Source organism: Sus scrofa, chromosome 15 (genome assembly GCF_000003025.6).
Source record: "Sus scrofa isolate TJ Tabasco breed Duroc chromosome 15, Sscrofa11.1, whole genome shotgun sequence".
NCBI classification, from domain to species: Eukaryota; Metazoa; Chordata; class Mammalia; order Artiodactyla; family Suidae; genus Sus; species Sus scrofa.
The window spans coordinates 110,761,344-110,775,856 of NC_010457.5; the positions used below are offsets into that span (position 1 = coordinate 110,761,344).

The 14,513-nt window shown below is 36.0% G+C and overlaps 1 protein-coding gene across 11 annotated transcripts in view; it reads left to right on the plus strand.

Annotated features, from left to right (window-relative positions):
• Positions 1–11,694, plus strand: part of CREB1 (cAMP responsive element binding protein 1) — a 67,490-nt gene extending 55,796 nt beyond the window's left edge. For 8 of the 11 annotated variants that reach the window (XM_021075307.1, XM_021075304.1, XM_021075312.1 and 5 more), the window contains one exon: positions 5,463–11,694. In XM_021075307.1, the coding sequence (XP_020930966.1) occupies positions 5,463–5,607 (145 nt within the window). In that variant the 3' untranslated portion in view covers positions 5,608–11,694. The remainder of the gene's footprint in view (positions 1–5,462) is intronic. The other 3 variants (XR_002339130.1, XR_002339129.1, XR_002339131.1) reach the window with 1 other exon arrangement.

Below are 14,513 nucleotides of genomic sequence, written 5' to 3' on the forward strand. Positions count from 1 at the left end.
CTTGTAGCATAAGGGAAAGGGGCACTGCTTTTTAAAGTATCTCTTTGATTCTGGTGAACACGTCCACTGGGAGTACCACTGGCCGAAGCACAGACAAGGACAAGCCAAATGTCACTGAAACAGGGGTGTGTGCTCTTCCCACAGGGTGGAGGAGAAGTACAAAATTTTGGAAGCAATACAACCCACCACTCCTGTCTTACAATTTTAGATTTTAGGAAGAATTTAATAGGTTTCCTAAAAGCAGAAATAATAAAGGAAATGGTTAATAGGTTTGAGTCTAAAAATATAAAACCTTTGATTAGCTGAGGAAAAGATAAAGTAACAAAGCAAACACCAAACTAGAAACATTTTAACAAAGTCAGTAGACTGATGATTAAGGATATGGATAGGCAAATTCAAAGAGAATGGATTAGAAATGGGGTTCAAAAATTTGAAAATTCAAAACAGTGTATGCTGTGTAATTTAAGGCACATCCATTCAGCTGTAAGAAATCAACCATTAAAAATGAAGATATGGAGTTCCCATAGTGGCACAGTGGTTAACGAACCTGACTAGGAACCATGAGGTTGCGGGTTTGATCCCTGGCCTTGCTCAGCTCAGTGGGTTAAGGATCCAGAGTTGCCGTGAGCTGTGGTGTAGGTTGCAGGCACAGCTCGGATCTGGCGTTGCTGTGGCTGTGGTGTAGGCTGGCAGCTACAGCTCCAATTGGACCTCTAGCCTGGAAACCTCCATATGCCACGAATGCGGCCCTAAAAAGACAAAATTCAAAAAAAAAAAAAAAAAAAAAAGATTGAGATAGGAGAATGTTCATAGTGGAAAAGAGCAGTAACCTTACCAAAGAATATATATTATCCCATTTTTATTTGTGTTTATTACAGAAGTAAAACACACATTATAAGCACATTAGAAAACATAACTTGAAGCTCCTGTTGTGGCGTAGTGGAAATGAATCTGATTAGTAACCATGAGGTTGGGGTTTGATCCCTGGCCTCACTTAGGGGGTTGAGGATCCGGCATTGCTGTGAGTTGTGGTGTAGGTTGCAGACACGGCTCAGATCCTGCATTGCTGTGGCTGTGGTGTAGACTGGCAGCTGTAGCTTTGATTTGCCGCCTAGCCTGGGAACCTCCATATGCTGTGGCTGCGGCCCTAAAAAAGCAGGAAAAAAAAGATATTTAATCATCACTTTTGGGAAACCACAGGTGTTGTATGCACTGTATTAACATGCCCCAGCTAAAGGCTACCAGAAATATATTTGCAGTTGAACCAAAAAAGGGGGGGGGATATTTAATTACCACTAATTGTGTCACTAAAAATATTAACATCCTGGAGTATAACTTTTTCCCTTAATATGTATATATATGTACGTGAAAATAACGTATTTTTAGCATGCAGTTTTTGATTTTTAACTTTGAAATAATTTTAGCTTACAAGAACAGTTGTAAGAAGAATGTAGAGTTCCAGATACTCTTTATCCAGTTGCCTTTAATTTTAGCATATTAATCAGGCTGTGTTTATCAAAACTTAACATTCTGTCATATATAGTGAATGCTAATTAACATAGTATTTATTGTGGTATAATACTCTTAACTCTCCATTTTATTAGAATTTCCTCAGTTATTCCTTTCTATTCCTTTCCCTTCCAGAGTGCAATCTAGGATCCAACATTACATTTAGTCATCACAGTTCCTCACCTCCTCCATCTCTGTAGCAGTTTTTTCCTTGTCTTTCATGGCCTTGTCATTTTGAATAGTAGTCAAGTTTCTTTCAGAATATCCCTCAGTTTGAGCTTGTGTGATTACCTTTGTAATGGAGATAATGGATTTGGGGGAAGAATACAACTGAGGTGTGGTGTGCCTTCCTTGTCACATCATATCAGGGAGTGTATGCTAACATAACTTATTATTGGCATCAGTAGCTCTTGAGTATTTGGTTAAAGTGCCATCCAGGTGTCCCCACTGCAGAGTTATATCTTTCTTTATATATTCTGTTCCTTAGAAACAAGTCACTAAGTCTAACCCACATTCAAAGGGAGCAGAATTAAACTCTACCTCCTAGAAAGGAGATATTTCTCTTTAAAGTTTTCCCCATTAATTTTAGTAGTCACAGGTGAATTTTTCCTGCAGTAGTTATTTCTGTGATATTCTAATGAGGATTTTCTATTTCCCCACTATTAACTGGAATTCTTCTATAAGGGAAGTTTGTCCCTTCCCTGTGTACTTATTTATATCAGTATGGGCTTATGGATTTTTGCTTTATTCTTGGGGCTGTAATTCAGTATTATTTATGTTATTGTTAAGATTATTCCAGCTTTGGCCATTGGGAGCTCCTCCAAGTTGATTTCTGTGTCCTTTGGATGACGTCTTATTTTTCTTTAAGCACGTCTTTACTTTCTGGCACTACTACGGGATCATTCAAGCTCAACATCTCATCTTGTGTTTTCCCTGTTTTAGCCTTGAAATCTGCCATTTCTTATATAACCTCTGGTTTCTTTTTATTTGTTTGTTTTTGGTTTTTTTTGCCATTTCTTGGGCCGCTCCCACAGCATATGGAGGTTCCCAGGCTAGGGGTCGAATTGGAGCCATAGCCGCTGGCCTACGCCAGAGCCATAGCAACGCCGGATCCGAGCCGCATCTGCAGCATACACCACAGCTCACGGCAACGCCGGATCCTTAACCCACTGAGCAAGGCCAGGGATCGAACCTGCAACCTCATGGTTCCTAGAGTTGGATTCGTTAACCACTGCGCCACGACGGGAACTCCCAACCTCTGGTTTCTTTCATTGAAAAATGGTATATAGAAATCAGCTGGGCATTAGATGTGCTCTTTGCTGTTACAATTTCACAGGCCCTCTCCCAAGACAAAGCTAGCAAGTGTGTATGTATGTGTGTGTTTAAGTATATTTGTACTGATCCCTCTGATTCTGTAATCTGTAACTACAGGGTTCATTTTAACCCTCCCTCCCTTTGCTTATTTGTGACTTGGTTCTCTGACAGAAACCTGGCTTCCCATTAAGGACAGTTTATTTATATATTTGTAAACTCTAGTATTATATAAAATAGTTTCATAATTGCTAACTTGTACTCCTTTGAGAAACAAATTTACAATATAGTATTTATGTATAATTCTTTCTGTGTTTAGCCCTAAAGAACTAGGCAAAGCATTGTTTTCAGAGTTCCTTAAGTCTGCTGCTTTTTTCTCCACCCTCTTCAGTGAGGTAATGTCATACATTTACAGTACAGTTAGATTTTTCAATGTCTTCATTCAGTTCTGGGATTCCCCGATAATCCTAGCTTTTATTTTTAAATTTTCATTACTTTGGAATTCCTCTTGTGGCTCAGCAGGTTAAGAACCCAACATAGTGTCCATGAGAATGTGGATTCAGTGCCTGGCCTTGTTTAGTGGATTGAGAATCCAGCATTGCCACAACCCGTGTTATAGGTTGTAGATGGAGCTCAGATCCAGCTTGCTGTGGTTTAGGCCTCAGCTGCAGCTCTGATTCGCCCCTAGCTCAGAAACTTCATGTGCCACTGGTGCGGCCCTAAAAAGGAAAAAGAAAAAACTAAAATAAATTTCCATTACTTTGTGCTGTATAGTTCTACCTATGGGATTGACAGACGTATAGTGTTATATATCTGCCATCACAGTGCCATGCAAAACATTTATACTACTCTAAAAAAAAATCTCTTGTGGAGTTCCTACTTGTGGCACACTGGGTTAAGAACCTAACTATAGCCAGTCAGGTCTCTGGGGGTGCAGGTTCTATCCCGGGCCAGCACAGTGGGTTAAATAATCTGACCTTTCTGCAGCTGTGGCTCAGATTCATTCTCTGGCCTGGGAACTTGCATATGCCACTGGTGCAGCTATTTAAAAAAAAAAAGGCATTCCCATCGTGGCACAGTGGAAACAAATCCGACTAGGAACCATGAGGTTGCGGGTTTGATCCCTGGCCTCGCTCAGTGGGTTAAGGATCCGGCATTGCCGTGAGCTGTGGTGTAGGTTGCAGACGTGGCTTGGATCCCCTGTTGCTGTGAATGTGGTGTAGGCTGGCAGCAACAGCTCCAATTAGACCCCTAGCCTGGGAACCTCCATATGCCTAGGGTGAGGCCCTGAAAAGACAGAAAGCCAAAAAAAAAAAAAAAAGACCTTAGATAAAAAGAATCTCTTAGGATACCTTATTGCCCCTGGAAGCCACTGAACTGTTTGCATCTTTTTTTTTTTTTTTTTTTTTTTTTTTTATCTATTCCAGAATCTCATGTAAATACAGTATGTAACCATTTGGATCTGGCTTCTTTTATTTAGCAGAATGCATTTAAGATTCATTGATAGTGTTGCACGGATCAGTAGTTGGTTTTATACCTGGTATTCTATTGTATAGATATGGCTTATTCATTTACCTTGAAGTTCATTAGTTGTTTCCAGTTTGGGAGGATTATGAATAAAGTTAGTAGAAATGCTTACTTACATATAGGTTTTTGTATGAACTTTCAATACACTTGAGTAAATATCTAGGAGTGGCCTGAGTGGATAGAATGGTAAGTGTATATTTAACTTTGTAAGAAACTGCCAAACTGTTTCTTAGAGTGGCTGTACCATTTTGCCTTTCCACCAACAATGGATGAACATTCCAACTGCTCTCCGTCAGGTGTTATAATTTTATGTTTTACATTTAGGTCTGTGATCCGTTTTGAGTTAACTTTTTTATAAGGTGTGAAGAGTTTCAAGGTTCATTTTTCCATATGGCCACCTGTTTGTTCCTGAACTATTTGTTTAATAAAAGACTATCCTTTCTCTATGCTACCCCTTGTACTTTTGTCGAAATTTAATTGACTGTATTTTTATCAGTCTATTTCTGGGCTATCTAGCTGGCTTCAGTGTTTTGAATATCTGTTCTTTCACCCATACAATCCACTGGGAGAGTCTTTTCATTCTCTTCTATTCTTAAAAATATTAAGGAGTTGCTGTTACGGCACAGCGGAAACAAATCTGACTGGTAACCAAGAACCCAGGTGCGATCCCTGGCCTCCTCGCTCATTGGGTTAAGGATCCAGCATCACTGTGAGCTGTGGTGTAGGCCTCAGACGAGGCTTGGATCCTGAGTTACTATGGCTATGACGTAGGCCGGCAGCTGTAGCTACAGTTCAACCTGGGAACTTCCATATGCCACATGTGTGGCCCTAAAAAGCAAAAAAAAAAAAAAAATTCTACATAGAAATTTTTGCAAAGATTTGAGGCTATCTCCAAGCTAAAGATTTCTTAAAAAGTTTTATTTTAAAGTTCATTTCAGTTTTTTATTCTACTACAAGATATAATAGTATTTAATATGAAAATGCTTGCAATGCCTCTGTCCCATCGATTTAAGATTGGTGCTTTAAAATTTTTTTTAATCAACTGAGTATTCTTTCTACTCAAAATAGATGATATAGAAATGTTGCATAATTTTTCTGTCCTTTTTTACTTGTAGGGAAGCAGCACGAGAATGTCGTAGAAAGAAGAAAGAATATGTGAAATGTTTAGAAAACAGAGTGGCAGTGCTTGAAAACCAAAACAAGACACTGATTGAGGAGCTCAAAGCACTTAAGGACCTTTACTGCCACAAATCAGATTAATTTGGGATTTACATTTTCACCTATTATGGTGGAAAAAGGACTGGCCTGGCCACAACCAGAAAGACGAAATAAACATTTTATTTTCTAAACATTTCTTTTTTTCTATGCGCAAAACTGCCTGAAAGCAACTACAGAATTTCATTCATTTGTGCTTTTGCATTAAACTGTGAATGCTCCAACACCTGCCTCCACTTCTCCCCTCAAGAAATTTTCAGCACCAGGAATCATGAAGAGACTTCTGCTTTTTATCCCCCACCCCCTTCAAGAAGTAATCATTTGTTTACTTGTAAATTGATGGGGGAAATGAGGAAAAGAAAATTTTTTTTTTTTTTAATGATTTCAAGGTTTGTGCTGAGCTCCTTGATTGCCTTAGGGACAGAATTACCCCAGCCTCTTGAGCTGAAGTAATGTGTGGGCCGCATGCATAAAGTAAGTAAGGTGCAATGAAGAAGTGTTGATTGCCAAATTGACGTTTTCACATTTTCATTGTGAATTATGTAAAATTGTTAAGAGATATACCCTCTAAAAAAAGAATTTTAGAATGGTGTTGAAGAAATTAATGAATTCAGAGTGCTTTCTGTGTACATTCTCTTCAATACTGAAAACTTGTTCTTGGTTCTTAAAAACATTCTGTATTCACTGCAGCTCTTCCATAGGGCAGTTGTTGCTTCTTAATTCAGTTCTGTATGTGTTCAACATTTTTGAATACATTAAAGAAGTAACCAACTGAATGAAAAAGCATGGTATTTGAACTTTAAATCAAAGTAAAAATACAAAGCCTGTTTTAGTTTAGTACTAAATTCTAGCAGAAAGATGCTCATTAGTACAGTCCCTTGAGTTATATAACAAGGTTTTTAAATAAATGTTTTTGTCATCGCCTTCAAAAATATTTATATTGTCACTCATTTACTTTAAAAGATTTTTCTAACTGTTCCCCTTTGCACTTATACCACCAACAGGAAAGCCTTCAAAATGTTAAAGCAAAGTGATGTATTTGTTTGTAAAATATTGTGTGTTGTAGAAAAATACTGATTTTAAGTCTTTTCCATATTAACATACTTTAACAGAGTATCTAGTGAATCTTTTAAATGAAAAAAGTTATAAGGTATAGTTCTTTAAAAGTACAGTATTAGATATGCACAAGGGAAATAATTTTCTTCAGACATGTTTGAATGACTGCTGTACTACAATATTTGGATTGTCATTCTTGAAAAACTTTTTTTGTTGTTGTTTTCTTCTCAAAAGAATAGTTACACATTAGCTTTCCAAAATGCTATATAACTTTTGTCATTCTGTGAAGGAGCTACCTGTTTTAACTCCTAACTAGAAAAGTCTGTATTTGTATGTATCATGCATTGTTTCCAATACTACTTTTAATTATTATTATTCATTCTACTCACTAAGCCTGATAAATTTAAGAGTTACCATTTGAAAAAATAATAACACTGAGATGGCTTTGAAAAATTGGAGATTGACAATGTCAGATTATAGTTTCTCATTTGAGAAGGTTATTCCTTTTTTAAAATAGACTATAGAATTTAATGTTTTATGTTTAGTCATGGGTTATTTGTTAAGTTTATTAATGTGTTAAAATATGCAGATATGGGTGTTAATTATTGGTCCATTTTGAAAAGTAAGATTTTTAATATCTGTAAATGGTATATTTTTGTTTGTAACAAACTGTTATCTTTTTTCAAGGATGAACAGTTTGTGAAGGAGCATCATTCTAAGAATTGAGTGATGTAGTCTTATATTTGGACAATTCACCAGATTCTCAAGAAGGCTTTCAAACGACTGTAAATTTTGTTGTTTATCCTGCTGAGCTAATGGGGAAAGTTATAGTATAAAAGTTATTTGTATACCAGCATAGATATATCGTTTTCCAAAACTTGTTTAATAGAAACCAAGCAAAATTACAAATCTGTTCACAAACTAGAATTCTTTCTTAATGAATCAAAACTGAATATTTTGAAAGTCATAATCTTTATAAGTGAAAATTGCCTAGTATTTAGCAAATGAAATGTTTTTCAAAAGTTAGGCCTTTCTATTTAATTAGAAAGTTGGTAGCTCTCTTAGTCCCTGATAAATCAAGGCAGTCACATCCATACTAGCTGGTTGGATTTATAAGTTATAGACTGGGTCCTTTGTACCTTGGGGGTGACTGCACTGGTTTGAAGTCATTAACTTAATGGTGAGGTAAGAAATATATTCTGTTGCTAAATCTGTTTAGACCCTTGGAGAGACTTGAAGATTTCAGTTTATACAAATAGAAATTAAGCCTCTTTTGTGCAGACTTTTTTTTTTTAAGAGAATTGGGGGAGAAAAGTATTTGTTTTTAAGCATGCAACTTTGAGAATCTTTATGAAGAAAATAGCATAATTTTAAAAAATCTTATAGCCAAGAACATATGCGGCCACATTATAAATGTTTTTTTCTCTTCATATTGGCCAAAAGGGAATAAAAACACCATCATAGGAATCTGTACATATGCTACTGATTTGCCTAGAAAATAGCAAGTTTGGTATTGCTCACTTTGCAATATAGGGCCATGTGGCACTTTTATCTATAGGACAGATTAACTCTAATAAAAATGAAGTGGGAGGGGTTTATTTTTGATATATTGCTCTTATGAGTTTTCAAGCTTTGATAGTGTTTAACTGAAAAGTGGTTTAGAAAGGGCTAGATCCATTGTGTTCACATTATTAAAAAAAACCGATAACATGTAATTCATAAGTTTGTTCTTTTTCAAACTCAAGTACCATATTGGCAACCATAATATTGTCATAGGTGCTCTGTTCATTTAGATATTCTTGGTGGGGGGGAAATGGCATTTGTATAATATAAGTGTACATATATATATACATACAGTATATAATCTGAAGCTCTGAGAGCTCTTAAGTCAGGAATGCTGAGTATTATAGTATATTGAGGTCAGATGAAATTTTACATTTTTACGTGTTCTATTGCATCCCTTTTGGTAGTTTCTTGGACAGCATTACTCCAGCACTCATGATTGATTTGTGTCCTAATTTTCTTCCAAGAATTTTTTTTTTTATTGTTTTCTTTGGCTTGATATTTAAATATGTTACTAGTCACTTGAACACCCCCCGCTTCAAAAGTATTTGGTTTCTATGCTTTGTCTCTGGCAGCTATAACAATGGAAAGAACATTTTGAAGATAGTTTCTGAAAGCTTCCACTGATTTTTCAAAAATCATCCTGGGGGCAAAATTTTGGTGTTTTCATTTGAGCAGGGATTTTTGTCAGAAAATGTTTTGATGGTAAGTCATCAGCAGTGCTAGTATCTGAAAGCACAATACCAATCAGGCAGGCTGTCCAATCAGGAGTCATCTGGCTGAAGTTTATCTCTGTCTCTCAGGCCTAATCCCTAGTATCATTTTGACCATTGGGGTGACGTGTGGAATCATACAAAGGCTTATTAGGAAGAAACAAGTTTTTCATTTTTAATATGCTTTTAATTCTGTGATCAACTACAGTCAGCTATTAGCACAAATCGGTCTCTTTATTTTGAAGATCAAAAGTCTGTTTCATTTTGCAGGATTAAATAAGGCTAATATCTTAAAGTTAAGATTTTGAATTAAAGTGGTTTTTAGAGATAATTGTTACACACCTTTTCAGTTTTTTCAAGAGGCTTTATTTGTGGCCTTTGTAATCCTGAAAACTGTTGGTATATTGTTTCCCATTGACTTAATGCAAAAGGTATGTATTTATTTGGATTATATTTACATTATGTTCTTTGTAAATGTTTGGGTGTAACTTGCACTTTTAAAAATGACCCAGTTTGGGTATTAGCAAACTTGAGAAATTCCCTCATCAATTAATTGTCAGCTGATTTTTTTCTGTCTTTCTCCTCTGTTCAAATCATGTGGCTTTTTAATGGAAACTTTTCACTGATTAAAATATTTTAACACCTAAAGGCTAGCCTTATAAATAGCTGCCAAAAAAAAAAAAAAAAAAATCAGGAAATTAGATTTGACTAGCCCAATTAAAGATGGGTTCAAATCCTATCTTACTCTTTTTCATCATGGATAAAGATAGATGGGAAAGCAACTCAAGTGAATAAGTATTTATTTCCAAATTTTAAATGAGACTTTGTCCTCACCCCAACATTAATGCTATTAATACTAGAGGATCCCAAGATATCCATGAATTTGTCCAGAAGAGTAAAAGATTTTCCAAGACAATTATTATCATCATGGAGAACATATGTAATCATTTGATTAAATTTTTTTCACTTTAAAATTGGCTTTGTTAACATCAAAGGAATGCTGCCTAAATTTCAGATGAGGGGGAAAGTGAGGTGTGTTTATTTATTAGTAAGCCTGTAGGTAAAGAATTGTGGGACAGATTTGTTCGCTCAGTTGTACAAAGCACAACTAGAACTTTTTGTTGAATGGCTAACATACATCTTGAATCCTTTTAATGTTGATATGTTGACTTTTTTTAAGTTGACTGCACAGTCATTCTATGTACTAGGAACTGGTTTCCTTGACGTTCTAGAATCAATGGCTGAGAGAGGCACTAATCCCAGGAGGGGTGGAACATATCATGAAGCTGAGTCAGTATGGAAGAATTTCAAATAATCAAACAGGGTGCTGAAGTTCCATCTGTCTCATTTGCTTATGATAAGTTCTTACTGATTAGTGAATGTAGCTTAAGCCTTTGTATGTGTCCTCAGGGGGCAAACAAACTAAGAGGGACCAGATAACATTTGAATGGAGGGATTATATTTCAGGTGTTTTAGCTTGAAATTTATTTTTTAAAAAAATAAAAATAGAAAAAAAAATAGAACAAAGCCTGTGAAGCAAGTTGATATAATGAACAGGCTGAGTTGTTTAGCACAGAGAGAAAATATTGACCTGTCTGCATTCTGGTACTGTGCATACAGGTCCTAGCTGGGCAAAACATGATACATTTTGAATTATTCTCACCAGCAAGTCAAAGGAAAATGAACAATCTTCAGGAAATGTCTGTGAATGAGTTAAACAGTAGGAAATTCAGATTTTACCTACTTCATACAGGCATTATTTAATACTTGCCTACAGAAGTATAGCATTTCCAAGCTTGTGTTTGAGGAGCATCTCAGAGATGTGAGAGTAAATCTGAGATAGTTTAAAAATTGGTAGGGGAGGAAGAAAATCCCTGCAGGTAATGATCTTATGTTAGGTGGCCAAGTGAAATGATCTATCATTGTATTTGGGAGGTTTTATTTTCTTATGTTTTTAAAATTGGTATATGCTTTGTAGACATTGTATTTTTATCCAGGTGCCACTCCAATTTGTGTATGTAATAAAATTATTTATATTACAAGTGGGAAATGATCTGTCAACATTTTTCTGTGAATATAGATTAGGGTGGCAGAGTGCTAGCTCACAGTTTTCCATGTAAAGTCGTCCCCAACTGATTTGCCACATATCAGTTGTCATCCCCACCCAAAAAAGGAATTATTTCTAACCTAGCTGTATCACTTGAAACTAGAAGCAAAATAATCAGGGAAGTTTCTAGAGAAAGGTGTTAGGGTTTTGGGGGTTTTGGTTTTCGTTGTTTTTTTGTTTTTTTTTTTTTTGGTTTTTTTTTTTTTTTTTTTTTGGTTTTGGGCCAGGGGGTTGGTTGGTTTTGGGTTTTCCTTGAGGATTGGGGTAAAGGATACCTCCCCCCCCAAACTATCAGCACAAAACAGGGTATTGATTTTTAACTCTGATGTTGCTATTGGAGTTGAATACTAAATAAGTAACTATAGTGAGGGAAATACATTTCTAATAAAATTCCCTACATTCTAGAGACATCCCTGTTTTAATTTTTTACCTAAATCTTTTTGTGCTTTATCGTGTAAAGAGAAAAAAAAATGTACTGAGTTATAATGCATTTTATTAACACTATGTACATATTAGCTGCTTTGTGTTCAGAATGGTAGCAGTTGCTTTGTATATTAAAGTGATCCTTGTGAATTTGTGAAATATTGTCATAAAGTGCTTTTTCTTACTGTAATCTTTGTGGTATCAACTGTCATAATGCCCTTTTTACACAAACATTTATGTGCAGTCACATAAACATGCTTTTAAAAACTCTGTAAGTCTCTTTTTTGGGGCTGGGGTCTCTATATTTTGGTTTTTGCTAGTCGTGTGAAGCTGTATTTTTTGGACTTGGGTTTATTACTTTTGTTACAGAGCAAAAGTTATGTTAGAAATGTTAGAATATATCACAAGGTTGTGTTGCCCAGCAACAGGAAACTAATTCAAGCAACAAGAACATATCTTCAGTTACTTAATTTTCCTGTATTCCTAGTTTTTAGCACTAGATTTATTTTTTCAGTAAGATTGAATGGTACCTATTTGAAGATGTGGAGATGTTACTGCCCTGTCGAGACAACCAATGGGAAACCTATGGCCGGCTATCTCTGATGTCATAAAACGCATGTTTGCGTTGGAAGAATGATAAGAATAGATGGCTTCTTGGTCCCCTTGTAATTCTAAAATTCAGTGATCATATAAAATGGAAAGAACGGGGAAGGGGGGTATGTGGCTAATCCGCTCTTTGCTTAAAGCACAAGAATAAAAGATTCTCTCCTGTGCTATTGATTCAGTTTCTGAAAATAAGCAGCTGTATTCTAAAATACATTTTAAAAATTGCCATGTTTATTAAGCTTGTTACACTTGCCATTGTATTGAAGGAACTACATGAATTTTATGCCTTTTTTTCTTCTGCAAAGAGGGACCACATAATTTATGGTACAAAGACATTCCTGAGAGCGAAAGGATGATAGTGTTAATTACACAGGGACAGCAAGTGTAAACCAGGATTGTGCTGAGCAAATCAGGACCTAAGGTGACCGACCTTGTAGGCTGTGTTCAGGTGCTTGGACCAATAAAAGCACCGAGTGCCCGTCTTCTCTCCATCCATACCTTTGCTGTTATTTGCTCATTTCACAAATACTTGTTGAGAACACACTTCTGGGCACTGAAGAGTCCCTGTCCTCAAGAAGCTCCATCTAAGACACACCACCAAGGAAACAGTTCTAACATGTTCATACACTTTTATCCCTGAGCCAGACACATTTGCCTTCTCTACTCCAACTGCAAAATGGGCCAGAACTGAACGTTTTAATTTTTCTAAATCTGTTCTTCAGCTGGTTCTTTTCCACCTTGTCAATGATGCCATTATCTACTAAATCACTAAACTGGTTAAGACAAAAACTCATAAAAGCACTACTTTAATCAGGGTTCTATTCCTCTCATGCATATTAACTTTCTTAAGCACACTGGCCAAAATGGGGCTTAGAATCTAATGAGGGTCTGTAACAAGTGAAGATTTTGTGTCTGGCTTCTTTCAGTTAGATGCTTTTGCGGTTGCTCCACATCCTAGCGTTTATCAGTACCTCATTCCTTTTTATGGCTGAATAATATTCCAAAGTATGTATACAACACAGTTCTGCTCTGTTCCTATTCTCGGGCTGCTGTGAATGGTGCTTCAGTGAACATTCACGTGCAAGTATTTGAGTCCCTGTTTTCAATTCTTTGGGCTATGCATCTAGGAGTGGAACTGCTGGGTCATGTGGTAATTCCATGTTTAACCTTGAGGAACTGCCAGACTGCCTCAGAAGCTGCAACATTTTACAGTCCCACCAGTGACGTTTCAGTGTTCTAATTTCTCTGCATCCTGGCCAACACTTGTTACTCTGATTTTTTAAAAGTTATTTAGCCATCCTCATGGAGTATCTCATTAGGATTTTGATTTGTAATTCCTTAATGATTGATGATACTGAGCATCTTTTCATGTGTTTGTTGGCTATTTGTATATCTTCTGTCCCAGGTCATTGCTTAATTTTTTTAACGTTTTCGTGAGTTCCTTATATATTCTAGATACTAGACCCTCATCAGATACGATTTGCAAATACTTTCTCCCATTCTGTAAGTTTTCACTTTCTTGAAAATGTCTTCATTATTTTTTAACTTAGTATTTTAAAGTAATACGTACATTTGGAAAAAACTAACCAGGACAAATGGCAAGTCTGTATATCCTTCTGTTGACAATCCGTGCAAGTGTAATGTATATTCTCCCTCTCCCTTTTTTCCATAATTGGTTCTTTTTCTCACTGAATTTGTCTTGGCAGTAGTTGCATTACACTATATTTATATCTAACCCAGTCAAACAGGTGTGAAGTACCCCACATATAGATGTGTCATAGTTTATTTAACCAGTACACTCTTTTGTGGACATACAGGTTGTTTGAAACTGTTGACTGTTAAGATAAACACAAGTTAGTACAGATATAAACACCAGTTAGTATCTCCAGGCTAGGTACAGAGAATTGGAAATTATTATTTATCAAGTATAGTTTTCTTCATATTTGGGGGTTGTTTCCTAAGCAGTATTAAGAATCTACTAAGTTAATAAAAATATCATGTTGTTAGTATTTATGTCAAACTTCACAGTCTCTCTTCATATACATATATATATATATGAAGAAAAATGTCTTACACAAGGTTACAAAGTAGATCATCCTTCCTTTTCTCACCTCTGTTAGTTTTCCCTTCGAATCTCCCTGAGAAACAGTTGTTCTCAGCTAGGGAACTTAATTTTTCAGTATACCATCTTTCCCAGTGTTAAAATTTAACCCTTATCTATAGAAAGAAAGGCATAACATTTTAGAGCAGAAAGACACTCTATGCTAATAAATCCTCAATTTTTTAAGTGACAAAAAGACCTGAGGATTACCCTGCTTTCCTGCAGTTCATGTCAGTGCTAAGAGAGCCTTCCACAACAAGGCTCTTTACTCACTGCAGTATCTTGCCTCCTTACTGTTAAAGAACTTGAAAATGCTACTTCTGTCTTGGTAGAGGTTCTGGGGGTAGGAGAATTACCAACCATTTCTCTGACACTAGAATAA